Source organism: Anolis sagrei, chromosome 1 (genome assembly GCF_037176765.1).
Source record: "Anolis sagrei isolate rAnoSag1 chromosome 1, rAnoSag1.mat, whole genome shotgun sequence".
Taxonomy (NCBI): Eukaryota; Metazoa; Chordata; class Lepidosauria; order Squamata; family Dactyloidae; genus Anolis; species Anolis sagrei.
Genome location: NC_090021.1, coordinates 174,206,339 through 174,226,677, shown reverse-complemented (window position 1 = coordinate 174,226,677; position 20,339 = coordinate 174,206,339). Strand labels below are relative to the sequence as shown.

At 40.4% G+C, this 20,339-nt stretch overlaps 1 protein-coding gene across 1 annotated transcript in view; it reads left to right on the top strand.

Moving 5' to 3' along the window:
- Positions 1 to 20,339, top strand: part of ABCA12 (ATP binding cassette subfamily A member 12) — a 214,919-nt gene that overhangs the window by 173,762 nt on the left and 20,818 nt on the right. Inside the window, exons 42-47 of the mRNA XM_067470388.1 lie at positions 4,620 to 4,735; positions 5,835 to 5,991; positions 12,359 to 12,627; positions 16,150 to 16,366; positions 18,502 to 18,611; positions 19,309 to 19,453. Coding sequence (XP_067326489.1) covers positions 4,620 to 4,735; positions 5,835 to 5,991; positions 12,359 to 12,627; positions 16,150 to 16,366; positions 18,502 to 18,611; positions 19,309 to 19,453 — 1,014 coding nt within the window. The remainder of the gene's footprint in view (positions 1 to 4,619; positions 4,736 to 5,834; positions 5,992 to 12,358; positions 12,628 to 16,149; positions 16,367 to 18,501; positions 18,612 to 19,308; positions 19,454 to 20,339) is intronic.

Here is a 20,339-nt window from a genome sequence, read left to right as displayed (position 1 = left end):
TCCCCTAATTAGGAACTGGGATGGTTTTAAGTCATTGCACTTTATCCTATAAGGAAAAAAAAGTCATAAGTATACAAATTAAAATATCAATTGAGGAGATTTGCATACCAAGATACATCTTTATTCCACGGGACCAAGATACATGCTAGAACATGGTTCCTCTTCTAGGAAAACATAGACCACGGCCTCTTAAACATTTCCACTTGGCCTGAGAAATTTTTTATGTGATACCGGGTATATAGCTATATAAAATAGCTACAAAGATCACACATTTACTGATAACAAATCAGCATTTTCAAGGCTAAACAGGCTGATTTTCACTGAAAACACTGCAACACAGTTCACTAGGTGATGTTTAGAAAACATTTATTTATTTAATAGCCATCCCCTGCCACGCGTTGCTGTGGCCCACTGGTGGTCATGGGGGTTCTGTGTGGGAGGTTTGGCCCAATTCTATCGTTGGTGTGGTTCAGAATGCTCTGTGATGGTAGGTGAACTACAAATCCCAGCAACTACAACTCCCAAATGCCAAGATTCTATTTTCCCCAAACTCCACCAGTGTTCACATTTGGGCATGTTGAGTATTCATGTAGAGTTTGGTTCAGATCCATAATTGTTTGAATCCACAGTGCTCTGTGGATGTAGGTGAACTACAACTCCAAAACCAAAGGACACTGCCCACCAAACCCTTCCAGTATTTTCTGTTGGTCATGGGAGAACTGTGTGCCAAGTTTGGTTCAATTCCATCATTGGTGGGGTTCAGAATGCTCTTTGATTGTAGGTGAACTATAAATCCCAGCAACTATAACTCCTAAATGACAAAATCATTTTTTTTGAGTGAAGAACATACATTGGGTTGTTAGGTGTATCATGTCCAAATTTAGTACCAATTCATCCAGGGGTTTTTGAGTTCTGTGAATACCACAAACGAACATTACATTTTTATTTATATAGATTATTTATTTATTTATTTCCTATATTTATACCCCGCCCTCAAGGCGGCCTAACAAAGGCATCATAAAAACAACCACAGTACAATCAAAATATTAAAAATTAAAACAACAATTAAAACAATTGATTAAGACACATCCATTAAAATTCAAATGCAAAACCCAGTCCGGTTCAATTCGTTGCCATGAGTTGTGTGATCTTCGTCCACTTGCTACTCACTGGTCAAACACTTGGTCCCATAACCAGGTCTTGATTTTCCTTCTAAAAGACAAGAGGGAGGTGGCCAATCTGATATCTCTAGGGAGGGCTTTCCATAGGCGGCGGGGGGGGGGGGGGGGCACTGCAGAGAAGGCCCTGTCTCTTGTCCCCATCAACCATGTTTGCGATAGTGTTGGCATCGAGAGCAGGGCCTCTCCTGAAGATCTTAAATTTCGTGATGGTTCATGGCAGGAGATACGTTCGGACAGGTAGTCGGGGCCAGAACCGTTTAGGGCTTTGAAGTTTAAAACCAGCACGTTTACTGTTATCAGTTTCTTTGAGAACTGAACATTAAGCTAAGGGGACCCCACTTGGAATTGGGACCCATAGTTTAGAAAAAGTGATGTAAACTACATGAAAATGGCAGGTAATACCACCCCCTGCCAAACTGACAGCATGAGGACTTAGGTCAGCAAGAATTTAAATGACTGTGTAATTTCTACTCTTTTGCCTTGTGTCTTTGGTTTAATTATTTCAGCCTTTACCAGTATGGATACGAGCAATCACACACTGCTTGCAAAAAGCTTTTGCAAACTATGGGTGAATGGGTTGTTGTAGGTTTTTCGGGCTGTATGGCCATGGTATAGAGGCATTCTCTCCTGACGTTTCACCTGCATCTATGGCAAGCATCCTCAGAGGTAGTGAGGTCTGTTGGAACTAGGAAAAAGGGTTTATATATCTGTGGAATGACCAGGGTGAGACAAAGGACTCGTCTGCTGGAGCTAGGTGTGAATGTTTCAACTGACCACCTTGATTAGCATGCAATGGGCTGACTGTGCCTGGAGCAAACTTTTGTTGAGAGGTAATCAGATGTCCCTGTCTGCTTCCTCTCTGTTGTTGTGCTGTTGCAATTTTAGAGTTTTTTTTAAGACTGGTAGCCAGATTTTGTTCATTTTCATGGTTTCCTCCTTTCTGTTGAAATTGTCCACATGCTTGTGTATTTCAATGGCTTCTCTGTGTAGTCTGACATGGTGGTTGTGAGAGTGGTCTGAAGGAGTCTGCAGTGCCTTTCATGTTCCTTGATTTCTGTTTGGGCAATGCTGCGTTTGGTGGTCCCTATGTAGACTTGTCCACAGCTGCATGGTACATGGTAGACTCCTGCAGAAGTGAGAGGATCCCTCTTGTCCTTTGCTGAACATAGCATTTGTTGGATTTTCTTGGTGGGTCTGTAGATAGTTTGTATGTTGTGTTTCCTCCTCAGCTTCCCTATGCAGTCAGTGGTTCCCTTGATGTATGGCAAGAACACTTTTCCTCTGGGTGGATCTTCATCTTTACTCTCGTGGCTTGTTCTTGGTCTTGCAGCTCTTCTGATGTCTGAGGTGGAGTCTCCATTGGCCTGTAGAGCCCAGTTGAGGTGGTTCAGTTCATCTTGGAGGAGGTGGGGTTCGCAGATTCTTTTTGCACGGTCTGCCAAGGCTTTAATAGTGCTTCTTTTTTTACTTGGGTGTTGGTTGGAGTTTTTATGTAGATATCTATCTGTGTGTGATCTGTTTTGTGGTTGACTAGGACATCTAGTCTGGATGTTTGGTGAATGTTCATATCCATTCTGAATTCTGCTCATCTTGCTTTTGGCTAGCATATTCTGCTGGGTTTATCCTATTAAACCCAGCAGAATATCCTATTTAAAAAATCTGATTCACTTAGACCCTGGTGGTCAAAGTATTACTTTGAGGCAGCATGTGCTCCCCCCCCCCCCCAAGCTGTTCTTGTTGTCTTCATTCTCTCCAGAGATTTTTTTCTGGCCCAAAGAGATAGTTGACCAGCCTCTTTAGCAAGCTTGTTTACAAGTTGTAGTGAACATTATACTATTGAACATGAAGAACAGAAACAAACATCACATTTCAAAATCCTTAATTCTGGCTTTGTTGGTGTTTTGTCATTTTGGGCACTACCCAGAAGATCCCAGGAGCAAAAAAAAAAAAAAAAAAAAGCACCTGGGCATATGGCTATTGTCCACTTCAGACAAAATAAATGGCAAAAAATCTGCATCATTGATAGCAGCATAAAAATTCCACATATGGAACTGCGAAGGTGGATGGTTCTAGGGATGCAGTCTGATCCTTATCCAATACCTTCTGCTCAGTCATTTGGTGAGCATGATGTGTGGGAATGGATGAGCATGAGAGATAGTAGCAGGTAAAGGGTGGTTTGTGAGATGGTCATTTTGTAAGAGAATCAGTAGTTAATTCAACTTTTGCCACAACCAAAACCAACCAACCAACCAAACAAACAAACAAAAGTGGGTTGTTGTAGGTTTTTTCGGGCTGTATGGCCATGGTTTAGAGGCATTCTCTCCTGACGTTTCAAGGAACGAATCAAGGAACATGAAAGGCACTGCAGACTACTTCAACCAGAGAAATCAGCCATAGCAGAGCACCTGATGAACCAACCTGGACACAGCATATTATTTGAGAACACAGAAATGCTGTGTCCACTCTCACAACCACCATGTCAGACTACACAGAGAAGCCATTGAAATCCACAAGCATGTGGGCAATTTCAACAGAAAGGAGGAAACCATGAAAATGAACAAAATCTGGCTACCAGTATTAAAAACTCTAAAATTAGAACAGCACAACAACAGAGAGGAAACAAACAAGGACATCTAATCACCTCTCAACAAAAGTTTGCTCGAGGCACTGTCAGGCCATTATATGCTAATCAAGGTGGTCAGTTGAAACATTCACACCTAGCTCCAGCAGACAAGAGTCCTTTGTCTCACCCTGGTCATTCCACAGATATATAAACCCTTTTTCCTAGTTCCAACAGACCTCACTACCTCTGAGGATGCTTGCCATAGATGCAGGTGAAACGTCAGGAGAGAATGCCTCTATACCATGGCCATACAGCCCGAAAAAACCTACAACAACCCAGTGATTCCAGCCATGAAAGCCTTCGACAATACATTAAACAAACAAAACACTGGCAATGATGTCAACAAAAGTTGCTAAAAGGGCACCAATCAATGTATTTGTCTATAGTACTATTAATAGCAATGTTGTTTTAAAGTTATTTGCATTTTTTAAAATGCTGTTATTTTTCTGCAGAACAAAGTTATTCTTACCACTTTGCTTTCTTAGAAATAAGATTCTTTTTTTAACAAAACTCCTTTGATGCCAAAGTGTGTATTGCTTAAAGTGCTAAGAAGGATGTCTAATAGTTTTTAATCATCTGAGTAATGTTATATGGAATAGTGACACAAATCCATGTCAGTGCCTAGAAACAAGAAGAGAGCGTGGAAATTATACTAATGGAAAAAGATGTGGTTCTACATATACCATAAGGAAGTGCATCATTTTTAATATAATTAAGACCACCTTTTTTCCAAGTGTAACATTCATGTACTGTTATAATAACTGGGCTTAGCATTAGGATTTTGATAATCACTTCTAATTATTATCATTCCACAGGTTTACTTTCTGGTACCTGTTACACTCTCCGTAGTCATAATTTCAGTTTTTCAGATACCGGCTTTCATCAATGACAATAATCTATTGGCTGTATTCCTACTTCTCATCTTGTTTGGGTAAGGATTTTGTTTAGTTTATCTCAAGCTCAACTTAATGCGCTGCTTTCCCAACCGCATTAAGTTCTAAATGTTGGAAATAGCAATCTTCTACAAGCCTCCTCTACTATTTGTTTGTTATGTATATAATTAAGATTGCTTGATGCATGTATATATTTTGGTATGCAGTTTTTCCCTTAACTCTATGTTGTTAGAGGTTGTGGGAGGGACTACAGACCATGTGAGACTCCATTTTAGAATGCGTTTGAATCAGTGAAATCATTTGGAGTCAGTTGAGGTTTGAGTCAGTTGGAAGTTAGAAGTCAGTGAAATCTGTTATGTCACTTAGAGCAGGAGTATAGTTAGTTAGTATGATGCAATGAGATGTTCAGTTAATATACAAGTCTGTTTGCAGCAGAGGTATAGTATAGTATAGTACAGTTTTAAGTATATGTACAGTTTTAAGTATAGTTTTAAGCATGACCATGCAGTCATGCCGGCCACATGACCTTGTAGGCTTAGAAATGGAGATGAACACACACACACACACACCCCAGAGTCAGACACAACTGGACTTAATATCAGGGGTAACCTTTACTTTCACCTATAACATTATATTGCTTCAGCAATGATATCTGTTCATTTTTGTCCCCTCTATATTAGTAGAACATCATTTCTTTTTTAATATAAGAACAACAACATTCTTTTGTATTTTGGATATGCTATTTTGCAGCATTTCAGTAGGAAACTTTAATTGAAAAAATAAATAAAACAGTGAATTGTGTCAGTATGAACTCTCACATAACCTTTTGTTGATTAAAATGTCTGTAGTGAACACTCCAGCCCAGGTCACCTCAGAAACCACAGCATCCCGTCTTCCCCTCCATTCTTCCCTCTGCCTGTATTTCTAGAAAATCTTGCTCAACATCAGGCAGTTTTATTGTTTCTTTTGTCCTTGGAACAATGAAAAGAAACACTATTTTCTTGTAGCCACAAAGAAAAACCACCAGGAAGTGTCAATCAGAAAATGAAGCACTTTTTGATAGCTCTGTTTTGATGATCTTTTGTGTAGATTATCCTTTCTATTGTTGTTGATGTTGTTGTAATGAATGTTTTGCAGATACGCTTCATTTTCATGGATGTATTTGTTGGCTGGCATATTCAAGGAAACTGGGATGGCCTTCATAGTTTATGTCTGCATCAACTTGTTCTTTGGCGTCAACACAATAATCACGCATGCAACTGTGTTGGAACTTTCCCAAGAAAAAGCAGATCAGGTAAAACTCTTAACAAGATGTCATTTGTATTTGTGTACAACAATTGTGTGAAATTCATTCCGCTTCAGAGAATGGACTACTATTCTATTTCAGAAAAATTGGGACTGGGTAGTCTTGATTTTTTTTTGAGTCAGGTAGAGAAGTGGACAATATCCTTGCATATATTAGATGACAGTCTACATGTGGAAGGCTTTACATACAGCTAGCTAAACTCTTGGGAATATCTTCAGTCCATAAAAAGATAAATGGCCAGAGAAAATTGTTGAGATTAATTTCACAATTCAGCAGCAGATCAGTTGCACAACTTCAACGCTTTCCAGTAGCTTCTTCCTACACAGTATTTTTCAGTCAACTACTCCCACAAACTGCAGTCACTCTGGAACTCCTTTACAGACACTTGAGCACATGCCCGGCCATTGTCAGTTTTACCATTGATTTTCCCCCAGTCTAGATGACATTACAAACTTACCACAGCACACAGTTATATCTTGTCTTAGCAGACAGGTTCTTTTAATCAATTACATAGAGCCTTCGATGAACAACATCACAGCACAAGAAGAGAGTATACACTCTACATGACTTCCTTATATACAATTCTATACAATTACACATAGCAATCTCTGATTGGTTCCCAACTCATTAACTTAACTCAGACCCAGGATTACATCATTCACAATCACCTGGACTAGGCTAGAACACATTCCCCCAAATGATTCCCTATATACAGTTAATGCATGACTCAGCATTTCCAATAGAAGCCTATTAGCAGTGCACGACTCAGCTATATTACATTATAATACATTGTAAAACCTGACAAAAATAGATAGTTCTCAGTGGCTACCAGTGAAATTGATGGTTGCATGAGAATGGGATGATGAATCCACTCCAGGTTTTGAATACAGTGATCAGAAATGCTAAATATAGATGGGGATGAGGATCAATTCAAAGCAGAAGTGGATTCTATAGGCAATTACTTGTGGCTGAATATGGGTAAGGGTAGGGTAGAGTCTTGGTGGAGGATCTGTAAGTCAGTGTAGAGACCGATTCTGGATCTGCATGGTATTTCACATTGAAGAGAGATTTCTATATGGAAGGCAGTCCTGACAAAGGTTTGCTTGACATGCCTCCCTCTTGACATGCTTCCCCTTTCACCCTCTATTTGTGCCTCCTCAATATCCATAGCACTGTTGGTAGCAGCTGGCCTCTACTTAGAGCACTTGAGGAGCTCTAAAGGTTTGCTTTAAACTCATCTTTAAATATTTTTTGCTGTCTACCAGCATTCTGAAAGGAGATTCCATCTGAACATGAGGAAGAACTTCCTGACTGTGAGAGCCGTTCAGCAGTGGAACTCTCTGTCCCGGAGTGTGGTGGAGGCTCCTTCTTTGGAAGTTTTTAAACAGAGGCTGGATGGCCATCTGTCAGGGGTGATTTGAATGCTTCTTGGCAGAGGGTTGGACTGGATGGTCCATGAGGTGTCTTCCAACTCTTTGATTCTATGTTTCTATGATTCCATTCTTATGTTGAGAGTAAATTAGCTATTTTGGGAGAATGATCGGGCATTCGGACAACTTGACTAGTCCAGTGAAGTTGATGGTGGAGAGTCAGCACTTCATTGCTGATTGTCTTTGCTTCTTCCAAAACGCTGACGTTTGTCCATCTGTCTTCTCAAGAGATTTGTATGAGGAGATTCATCACCCCAGCTCTGAGCTCCCTTCTGATAGCCAGGGCCTATCTTCTTAGGTATAGTCAGTCAGTACTGAGATAAGGCAGTGGACAAGAGCAGTGGTGTTCTACTGCTAAAGATATAGATATAAAATTCATAACTTAATGTTATTAATCTGGTTAATTAATAACAGAATACAAAGAGATGAAGTTAGGTGTTTTCATGTACTTTATGGAGATAATTTCAGCTCTCCTTGCCTGTATGCCTCTATTGGTATTGAAAATACGTTGCCTTTTGTATTGAGTGACTTCCAAGGAAGACTCAGTAAAAAAAATAAATGTATAGATGTATTCGACCCCTGAAAGGTTAAATAAGATTTATCATGCTAATACATTTAGGTGTTGGAAGTACAATGCTCAACTAGCAGATTTGTATTCTGACTCACAGTTACAGCCTAAAGTTCAAATAGATTGGCATCAAATGCCTCATATTATCCAGTGTATAGAAGAGATAAGATTGAACTTTGGCTCTCTAACCATTCTTCTAAACCATTTGAAAGATGGAACTAAAAGGACTGTTCAGCTTTTGCATATGAATTTTTTTGGCAGCTGAAAAAAACTATTCTGGCTTATAGTTAGAAATTTCAAGCATCACCTCCAAATTCAAGCTCAAGTTTAGAAATTATGTACATGGATGCATTGACCTCCATATGATGCAAATATTAATTTATCCCTGTGCATTATTTGTAACTCTTTAGTACAAAAACAGAGTTGCAGTTGAACATTAAGAAAGCAAAAATAATGCCATTTTTCCGTGTCCTAGTCTCCAGGGAAGCAGAAAACAAGCTTGCTCCTTCCTCCCTGTGGCTTCCTCTCACATATTTATACATGGCTATCATATCTCCTCTCGGCCTTCTCTTCTTCAGGCTAAATATGCATGGTATCCTCTCTTGTAGTTTGAAGCCATTGTCCCGCGTCCTAGTCTCCAAGGAAGCAGAAAACAAGCTTGCCCCCTCCTCCCTGTGGTTTACTCTCACATATGTATACATGGCTATCATATCTCCTCTCGGCCTTCTCTTCTTCAGGCTAAACATGCATGGTATCCTCTCTTGTAGTTTGAAGCCATTGTTCCACGTCCTAGTCTCCAAGGAAGCAGAAAACAAGCTTGCCCCCTCCTCCCTGTGGCTTACTCTCACATATTTATACATGGCTATCGTATCTCCTCTTGGCCTTCTCTTCTTCAGGCCAAACATGCCCAGCTCCTTAAGCCGCTCCTCATAGGGCTTGTTCTCCAGAGCCTTGATCATTTTAGTCGCCCTCCTCTGGACACATTTCAGCTTGTCAATATCTCCCTTCAATTGTGGTGCCCAGAATTGGACACAATATTCCAGGTGTGGTCTAACCAAGACAGAATAGAGGGGTAGCATGACTTCCCTAGATCTAGACACTATGCTCCTATTGATGCAGGCCAAAATCTCATTGGCTTTTTTTGCCGCCACATCACATTGTTGGCTCATGTTTAACTTGTTGTCTGCGAGACTCCAAGATCTTTTTCACACATACTGCTCTCGAGCCAGGCATTGTCTCCCATTCTGTATCTTTGCATTTCATTTTTTTCTGCCCTTAATGAATCTTTCCTTCCATCCCAAGTTTATAGCATTGAAGAAAATGAGAAATTTGTTCACCCTTGCAACTCTTGTGTTTGTATCCTTTTGATCACTTTGTCTGCCACTTTTCTTTGAACAGCTAACTCTTTTCCTAAATGCTTAAGATACTTCATTATGTAAAATGATGGGAAATGTAGGAAAATATCCTAGAGAGAGAGACATCTTATTGTACAGGAAGTCCTTATTTTCTTCCCTGTAGCTACACCCTTGCAATGATGCTAAGTGCAAAAACACTAGCTCTCTCTCCTGAAAGGCAATCTTTGCTTTTAAAACAGAATTTCTTGTCATCTTTCATTGAAGATCTACTTCTTTCTTGACTGCACACTCAGGAATTTTTTTTTGTAAAGGCATTTAAACAGCAAGAAAACACACACACAAACAAAAGAGGAAGATTTTTACAAAACTGCTGTGGCCTAAAAACCAGGCAGGGTGTGTTGACTGACATTGATATGTCCTTTGCAGGTGTTTGGCTCTGTCTCCCCATGATAATTTATTGTGTATCTGACATAGCCAATACTCAAATGTCAGCTGCATTTCTCATGCTTCGTGACAAGAAGAATTGGTGCTATCCACAAAGGCCAACTTTTTACTGCATGTCAAGTGTTATTTTCACAGATAGCTTTCTTTTAACTACTGTCTGGAGTTTATGACAGGCTACTTTTCTAATCTGCTAGGTAACTTCATGAAGACCATTTTGATATGAGCAGGTATTGAAGACGGTTGGGAATCAAACGACGTACAGATTATAGGAAAGCCACAGGGATTTGTGGGAACACTTCCAATGTGCTGAATGGGCTGTGGCTCAGATTAATTTGATCATAGAATCATAGAATCAAAGCGTTAGAAGAGACCTCATGGGCCATCCAGTCCAACCCCCTGCCAAGAAGCAGGAATATTGCATTCAAAGCACCCCTGACAGATGGACATCCAGCCTCTGTTTAAAAGCTTCCAAAGAAGGAGCCTCAACCACACTCTGGGGCAGAGAGTTCCACTGCTGAACGGCTCTCACAGTCAGGAAGGTTCTATTTTTTTCTCCATTTGATATAAAGTTTTACCTGCCCACTATGCATGAATCATAGAATCATAGAATCAAAGAGTTGGAAGAGACCTCATGGGCCATCCAGTCCAACCCCCTGCCAAGAAGCAGGAATATTACATTCAAATCACCCCTGACAGATGGCCATCCAGCCTCTGTTTAAAAGTTTCCAAAGAAGGAGCCTCCACCACACTCCGGGGCAGAGAGTTCCCACAGTCAGGAAGTTCTTCCTCATGTTCAGATGGAATCTCCTCTCTTGTAGTTTGAAGCCATTGTTCTCCAGGGAAGCAGAAAACAAGCTTGCTCCCTCCTCCCTGTGGCTTCCTCTCACATGGCTATCATATCTCCTCTCAGCCTTCTCTTCTTCAGGCTAAACATGCCCAGCTCCTTAAGCCGCTCCTCATAGGGCTTGTTCTCAGATCTCAACCATTTAATCCCAGATCTCAATGGTTTAAGTCATTTCCAGCTTATAGCAATCCTGAGGGTATCTTGACAATATTGGTTCACAGGGGTCTTGCAAAAATAAATAATTTAATATAGTTCATCTCTGCGAGGGAGTAATCCCTGTGGAATTCCATGCAAGTTATTTTTAAGCAAACATGCTTAGGGTCCCATCACCTCCAGATGTTTTAGATGTCAGGTAACATAACTTGGCATGATGGGAGGGTTTTTCAAAAAACACCTGGAGATGTTCAAGTTGAAGAAGGTTGAAACAGAAAGATGGCCAGCTGGGACGGCATCTTATACCATCCATTATTTTATTGTTGACCTGCATTTATCATTTCATCTCATAAGCAGCCCAGTATTCCTGTCTCTTTCCTTTTCCAATCCCTATGGAAATTAAGTTGCTAGAACAGAATGATGAGATAATCAGAAAGAGCAAGCCAGATAGAGACAATCTGATACACTCCCGTTTTCTCTGTCTTTAACAACTTTGAGATGTTTCAACAGAGCAGCCTGGCTTATGGGGTGTGAATAATAATAATAATAATCTTTATTTATACCCCACCACCATCTCCCCAATGGGGACTCGGGGCGGCTTACATGAGACCAAGCCCAAACAACAAATTATGGCAAAATAAAACCGAAAACGCAAACAATAAACAACATCATAATTACATAAGACATAGAATCATAGAATCAAAGAGTTGGAAGAGACCTCATGGGCCATCCAGTCCAACCCCCTGCCAAAAAGCAGGAATATTGCATTCAAATCACCCCTGACAGATGGCCATTCAGCCTCTGTTTAAAAGCTTCCAAAGAAGGAGCCTCCACCACACTCCGGGGCAGAGAGTTCCACTGCTGAATGGCTCTCACAGTCAGGAAGTTCCTTAAGCTGCTCCTCATAGGGCTTGTTCTCCAGACCCTTGATCATTTTAGTCGCCCTCCTCTGGACACATTCCAGCTTGTCAATATCTCTCTTCAATTGTGGTGCCCAGAATTGGACACAATTTTCCAGGTATGGTCTAACCAAAGCAGAATAGAGCGGAACAGATGAATGCATAAAAATATAGCCAGACTTTGAGTTTTTTGACCAGACTTTGAGTTCTGCAGGACAAAGTAAAGAAACTTTCCCAACTCTGATGGCCTCCAAAGATTTAAAAGTGTTACTTTTAAAGGCAGGCTGGGAAAGCACAAGATGGTGGGAAGCATGTTCAGATAAAGGTAAACTGGTGCCTTTCTAAAAGCAGGGAGCAGATTAAGCCCCTTTAAGTTTGCATCTATTTGATTCATCATTGTGGTGCACATATATATTTTCATTTATTAAATACATTATTGTGTTCAACTTCTGGGTTTCTCTAGGTTGTGTGATGCTGGTTGGTTGGACTACTATAGAGAAGGACAAAGGACCACAACATGTCTCTGTGTAACACACCATAGATCTTCTCCCTCAACGGGCATTTTGCTGTAAAAACTATGGCCATGTAAAATTCAATCCATTAGGTTATGTTTAAAAAAATGTATAATGCTACACATTATAACAATTCTTCCTTTCTTTCAGGGCTTGCATGATCTCGCTGAAACTCTGAAGCATGTTTTTCTGATGTTCCCACAATTCTGCTTTGGATACAGTTTGATGGAATTGTCATACCATCAAGCTTTGATGGGTTTCTTGAAAGCATATGGAGTTGTCTGCCCTGACAGAACATTTGAATTGGACAGAACAAGTTCCAAACTTCTTGGGATGTTCATCCAAGGGACAATATTCTTTTCAATCCGCCTCTTGATTGATGATGGGACAATTCATAAAGTTTGGCATAAGATATTGGAGTAAGTGATGTCTTCACTGGGAGAATAATTTCACAATGGCAAACAAAAATGATGGATGGAGTGGGATGTTTTGGGTGGTTTATCTTTTGTTTGTGACTTTTTCTTTTACATCAACAGCAAGGATGTGTAAAATACATTGGCAACGCAGGATGAAACTGAGATTGCATCAATTTCAGTTTGCTCCACACTGCTGTTCTTCCATCACAGTCAACCATAGATATATTGTCGAAGGCTTTCATGGCTGGAATCACTGGGTTGTTGGAGGTTTTTTCGGGCTATATTGCCATGGTCTAGAGGCAGTATCTCCTGACGTTTCGCCTGCATCTATGGCAAGCATCCTCAGAGGTAGTGACCTCACTACCTTTGAGGATGCTTGCCATAGATGCAGGCGAAACGTCAGGAGAGAATGCCTCTAGACCATGGCCATATAGCCCGAAAAAACCTACAACAACCCAACCATAGATACTTGACATGCATGGAATTACAAAATGCATGTATTGTTTTGCTGCATGGCAGGGAATTAAAGAGGGCATGATGATTAAACTTTAAAAGGACATTGTGTCCTGTCTGGGAATTATTCATAAACTAGTTAAAGTGGGTAGTTCTTGGGTTTAACTTAAACCAATTTAGACTGCTCTGAGAATGAGTGCCAGATAATCCCATGAGTGTAATCTCCACTAAACATAATGGTGTATGTGTATGTTCTTTCAAATCGCCTGTCAATTTATAGCAACCCCATGGATTTAATAAGATTTTCTTAGCCAAGGACTACTCTGACTACTCAGATTTTATATGTTGGAACCTTGGAAAAGCAGATTTCAGCCAGAGGGTACTGTACATATTTAATGTGATTTTCAATGTTTTTAAATCCAGTTTAATATGATGATTGGTTTACTTAGCTTTCAAAATTATAATTGTTTATGCTTTTAGATCTATCTTGTTTTTAAATTATGTTCTGAACTGCCTTGAGTACCCATCTCAGGAGAAAGACAGGATGTAGACCTAATGAATTAACTAACTAACTAAGTGAAGAAAAATAACTCCCTGCTTTAAATGGCTTGAACCTCTGAAGGAATAGTCTTCAGAGCCAGGCAAGATCTCATTCCACCCAAAGACCAGCTTGGGAGGAGTGATAGGTAGAGCAGTAACATCAAGAGTGGACTTGCTACCATTGTGCTGAGGAGTCTACAAGACTTTTTTTCAGATAACTGAAAAAAGTCCTGCTTCCTGTATGTCAGATATAGGATCTCATCACATATATATATATACTCGAGTATAAGCCGACCCGAATATAAGCCGAGGCACCTAATTTTACCACAAATAGGGAAAACTTATTGACTTGAGTATAAGCCGGGAGTGGAAAATGAAGCAGCTAATGGTAAATTTCAAAAATAAAAATAGATACCAATAAAATTGCATTAATTGAGACATCAGTAGGTTAAATGTTTCTGAATATTTACTGTATTTCAAAGAAAAACAGTAAACTAGCTCTTTAAGTAGAAAAGGAGAGTCAACAAAAACAACAGTATCAACAATAACTTAAGAATAATAGTAATAATAATAATTTATTTGTACTCTGCCCTATCTCCCCATGGGGACTCAGGGTGGCTTCCAACATTGTATGTTTCAAAATGCTGACGTTTATTCATAAATTTGATGGAAAAAATTATATTTTTGAAAAAAAGAAATTGATGTTGGGAAAAATTAAACTGGCATATTCACACATCTCCATTTCCCAGCAGCATTTGACACTAAGGCCTATTATTTTGTGTTGAACAGGAGGTTCCATCTACTCAGGAGTATAGCTATGAGAAGAGGGTGAACGCACTCTGTCCCCAAATGAAATTTACCTTCATTACCTACATTTCTAGCATTGAGATAAGATAAAACATCAGTTAACCATTGACAAGTAGAGTTGATGTACCCAAAGAAAAGGGACAGGCAAAATTACAAAGAGAATGTGAATACAGCAAATAGAAGAGTTCTGGGTGTGAACTATTGTCAATGTCTATCTATATAAATAAAAATGTAATGTTCGTCTGTGGGATTAACAGAACTCAAAAACCAGTGGGCCAATTGATACCAAATTTGGACAGCAACACCTAACAACCCAATGTATGTCCTTCACTCAAAATTTTTTGATTTTGTCATTTGGGAGTTGTAGTTTCTGGGATTTATAGTTCATCTACAATCAAAGAGTATTCTGAACTCCACCAATTATGGCATTGAACCAAACGTGGCATACAGGACTACCCATGACCAACAGGGTTTGGTGGGCATTGACCTTGAGTTTGGGGGTTGTAGTTCACCTACATACAGAGAGCACTGTGGACTCAAACTATGATGGCTCTGGACCAAACTTGGCACAAATATTCCATATGCCCAAATATGAACACAGATGGAGTTTGGGGGAAATAGATCTTGACATTTGGGATTTGTAGTTACTGGGATTTATACTTCATCTACAATCAAGAGAATTCTGAATCCCACAAACGACAGAATTGGGGCAAATTTCCACACAGAACCCCCATACTTAAGGCCATCCAGTCCAACTCCCTTCACCAGGGACAAGAAAATGTAATCAGACCCCTCCTGACAAAGAGCCATCCAGCCATACATATAGACAGATAGATATGATTCACACACACAGAGAGATATAGTATCATAGATTTGAAAGGGACCCCTAAAGAAGGACTATTATATGTTCCATATTCCAGAATAGGCAAACCAGACACTCTCCACATCAACACTGACAAAGAAACAACAAGAAATACTATTTACCCACAAGCATAAAGACATTACTTATATTAGAAACCAACACTCTCTCATTACTTTATTTTCCAGATCACCAGACTGGGCCACAGCAATGCGTGGTAGGGGACGTCCAGTCTTCTATAAATCCATAAATTTTAGGACTGAAGAAAAATGTCCTTTGAGGGGCAGAATTCTTACTTGAATGTAGTACCCAGAGCCAGAAAAGTGCAGTAGTTTGCACACTGGATGATTCTGGAAAACAGGGATCAAATCTCCACTCAGCCCTGGAAACCCATAGAGTAGCCTTAGAGGAAGTCAAAGGCAAGTCTGCCAATAATATCCCAAGATAAAGTTGTCATAACTCAGAAACATTAAATGCCACACAAGAACAAGAACAGAAATCCTCATTTTGCCTCCCATAGTTACCCTTCTGTTTTGATAGACATGAACAGGCTTAAATTTTGTTTATTTTTCAGATCTCCTTTTGAAGTTATCTAAGCCACTGGCCATCACAGGAGCTCATACATTAATTTTACAATGTGCGAAGAAGTATTGCAAGGGTGCCCCGGGGGTCAGAGCTCAAAGATCATAATAATCTTTCTGTCCCTAATTCTTTTTTAAAGGCAGAATAATATATGCCTTTAGTAAGGAGCTGTGTTCCTTCTGTAAGATATTGGTTTATTTATGTTTTTATGCCTGCCCTTCAGCAGACTCCCAAAGAAATACAGCACTGGGGAGATAAAACAAGGTTGCTTTCCTCTTTTCTAGGTTTTTGTTTAACAAAGTACATGGAGAGACACCACTCCAACTGGAAGCAGTGGATGAGAAAGAAGACAAGGATGTCCAAGCAGAAAGAGAGCGGGTCACAATGGGTCTAACGGACTGCGACATGCTGCAGCTCCAGAACCTCACCAAAGTCTACCACCTTCTCCATCGAAGGATTGCAGCAGTAAAAAATGTCAGCGTTGGGATTCCAGCAGGAGAGGTGGGTTTCTGTATGCGGCCTGGGGGAGAGGAAGCCCTTTTCTCCCTTTTGTTTTGGGCAGCAACATGCCTTGGTGCTAACTCTGGCTGAAGTATTTTGTCTTTTCTCTGTTGAAACTAATTTATTTCCAGCATTTCTACCCTGTCCTTCTCAACCTTCGGAGGGGGACTCAGGACGGCTTACACTTGGCAACAATTTGATGCCATAACACATAAACAGATACAACAATATAACATTAATTAAAACAATTAAAAACATTATGGTCAGCCATATTACTATTCCAGTCCAATTCCACATCCGAAGTGCTGTTATACCTGCTGTCCAAAAGCCTGGTCCCAGAACCATGATTTCAATTTCTTCCTAAAAGACAGGAGGGATGAAGCTGACCTTATCTCACTGGGAAGCAAGTTCCATAGGTGGGGGACAACTGCCGAGAAGGCCCTGTCTCTCATCCCCACCAGGGATGAGAGAGCCCCCAGTGGCGCAGTGGGTTAAAGCCCTGTGCCGGCAGGACTGAAGACCGACAGGTCGCAGGTTCGGATCCGAGGAGAGGCGGATGAGCTCCCTCTATCAGCTCCAGCTCCTCATGCGGGGACATGAGAGAAGCCTCCCACAAGGATGATAAAACATCAAAATCATCTGGGCGTCCCCTAGGCAACGTCCTTGCAGACGGCCAATTCTTTCACAACAGAATGCTCCTGACACGACAAACAAACAAACAAACAAAAAACCAGGGATGAGAGACCAAGAGCAGGGCCTCCCTGGATGATCTTAAACTGAAAGGTGGGACATAGAGGGAGATATGTTCAGACAAGTAAGCTGGGCCAGAACCATATAGGGCTTTATAGGCCAAGACCAACACTTTGAATTGTGCTCAGATGTAGACCGGCAGCCAGTGGAGCTGACACAACAGTGGGGTGTATGCTCCCTGTATGTTGCTCCAGTAAGTAATCTGGCTGCTGCCTATTGGTCTAGTTGGAGTTTCCAAACAGTCTTCAAAGGCAACCCCACATAGAGTGTGTTGCAGTAATGTATTCGAGATGTAACCAGAGCGTGGACCACCGTAGCCAGATCAGACTTCCCAAGGTACGGGCACAGCTGGCACACAAGTTTTAACTGTGCCACCACCAAGACCTGCAGTTCCAGGCTCAGCAATGACTCCAGGATCACTCCCAAGCTGCGAATCTGTGTCTTCAGGGGGAGTGTAACCCCATCCAACACTGGCTGTGTAACCCTATGCCTAAGGTGCTTTTCTGTATATTAATGCACTTCCAATGGGGCTTCATGGCAAAAGGGGAGAGGAAGTGGTGTACGCTACTGCCTCTATTAAACAAGAGGTTTCCCATGTTGCATTTGCAACAATGAGGGGATGCCAAATGGTGGATGCTTCCACCCTGGGATGGGGACAAAGGTAAGTTGGGTGATGCGGGGTGTGGGGTGAAGGGCTCTCCACGCCCCCTGCTGAGACCCCACAGATTCTCCACAATGTAAACAATTATATGGCAAATCCCAGCATTAATGACCCTTAGTGTATTTATTTATTTATTTACAGCTTTTATATTCCGCCTTTCTCACCCCACAGGGGACTCAGGGCGGATTATAGTGTACACATATATGGCAAACATTCAATGCCAATTTTTGACATACAAACATATACAGACATACACAGAGGCTATTTAACTTTTTCTGGCTGCCAGGGGAGCTGTCACTTTCATCGTCCATCTGCAACACTGATGAAGTACTTCCGCATTCCCTGCATGCTTTTTGCTGGAGTGCTTGCTGGAGTCTTTTTTTATGGCCTCATAAATTAGTTAATTTAGCCTCCCCACACTTTAAGGTGGTACCTAATTTTCCTACTTGACAGATGCAACTGTCTTTCGGGTTGCAAAGGTCAACAACGGGCTACACAATTGGTTGGAAACCCACTCCAACCCGGGCTGGCTTTGAACTCATGACCTTTTGGTCAGAGTGATCTTAATGCAGCTGACACTCAGCCAGCTGCGCCACAATCCAATTCAATGCCAATTTTGGGAATCTCTGCTCTAGCTGTTTGGGAATCTCTGCTCTAGTTGTTTATTTGAAAGACGTTAGGAAAGCATTGTAACCCAAACTTGGTCTTTATCCTTATATTCCAGTGCTTTGGACTGCTTGGTGTAAACGGGGCTGGAAAAACAACAATTTTCAAAATGCTGACAGGAGACATTGGGCCATCTGGCGGAAGGCTGCTGGTGCGCGATGAAACTGGGTATGGAGGAGTTGATTTAATTTATACTGTGAAATATGGGGAATGTAGCCGAGGAAATCAATGCAATGGGACATTAACTTGGATCAAAAGAAATCTAAGTGTGGAAATGAGAGTTATTGAGGAAAAGCACAAATGAAATAATGATTTCAGTTAAGAAACTGTTCCCAGCTTTATTCTTCTCCCCATTTCATTTAGAGAAGATTGAGACAATGCGACGTTTACATTGTAGCCTTATCAGAACCCTGCCTTAGGATAATGCCTTTTGAACTTGGTTGGATTTGCTTCCAAAGAAGCATGAACTCAACCATGCTGTAGGTTTGTACCAAGTAATTCGTACAAGGCAGGGGATTCAGTCTATGTCACTTTTCTGTTACTTGAATCAAGAGATTTGAACATGCTTTCTCAAAAGATGACAAACAGGCCTGTTGCTGGGTTTTTAAAAAATGAAAAGGATTTCAGGCATGGTTAAGCATATCCTTAACATACAACAAAAATAGCATATAGCCCTCTGAAATTTGCAATTCAAAAATTAGAACTTGAAATGTGCAAGATGTTAATGAGTGAGAGATAAATTATATCCATATAAACCTCTATACAGTTGCTCTGTGCAAAACATAGTCACCTGCTTTCATTTAACTTTAATGTTTACAAGGTCATACCATGCAGAACCTAAAAAAATATTAATACTTCAATGCAGATCTTTGAATGACATCAATGATTCTCACTGGTCATTGTTTGGGTACTGTCCACAAGATGATGCCCTGGATGATTTACTAACTGTGGAAGAACACATGTACTACTATGCTCGCTTACATGGCATCCCAGAGAAACATATTAAAGGGGTAAGTAAAATTAGATAAGTAAACATAAATTTACTGTGGAAATGCATTCACTGTACTTTGCTCAGGTGCATTCAAGGTTGAAAATGCCTAAAGTATTTTATATCATAATAAATACAGAGATTATATTAATAAAAACTATAATATGGTTTCTATAAATCTGTAAATAAGACTGGAAAAAATGTAGATGCGACCAACATCTGTCCTTCAGTAAATTAATGACATCAAAAAGTTGCTTTAGAATTGAGTTCTCGTTAACTGAGGCTGGATCTACACTGGCATATAATCAGAGGTGGCCCTAGGTAATTTTCAATGGTAAGCAAACAGTATTTTGGCACCCACACCCCCAACCAATCACTGATATATATTTTCTGTTCGTTGTGGGAGTTCTGTGTGTCATATTTGGTTCAATTCCATCATTGGTGGAGTTCAGAATGCTCTTTGATTTTAGGTGAACTATACATCCCAGTAACTACAACTTGCATATGTCAAGGCCTATTTTCCCCCAAGAGCGCCTCAAGAGCACCCCTGGGCAAAATCAACTATACTGCAAGTGCTTAGTTTGCGTAATGGATTGAGCCGCCCCTGCATATAATCCAGTTTTGGAATAGAGATTAACTGTATTGATCTGGATTATATGGCAGTGTAGAGCCAGCCTAAGAATCTCCTGTAGGAAGTTTTGAAATTGAAAGTTCCGGGCACATTTTGTAATCATTGCCTTTTGGCTCTAAACCATCGTCTTTGGAGTAAATACAAAGAAGAGTGATCTACTTCTTCTATGGTTCTGTTGTTGAGTTCAGACTAATTTATTCACATTTCTTTTATTTCTGAGAAAATATAACACTAATAATAATAATAATAATAATAATAATAATAATAATAATAATAT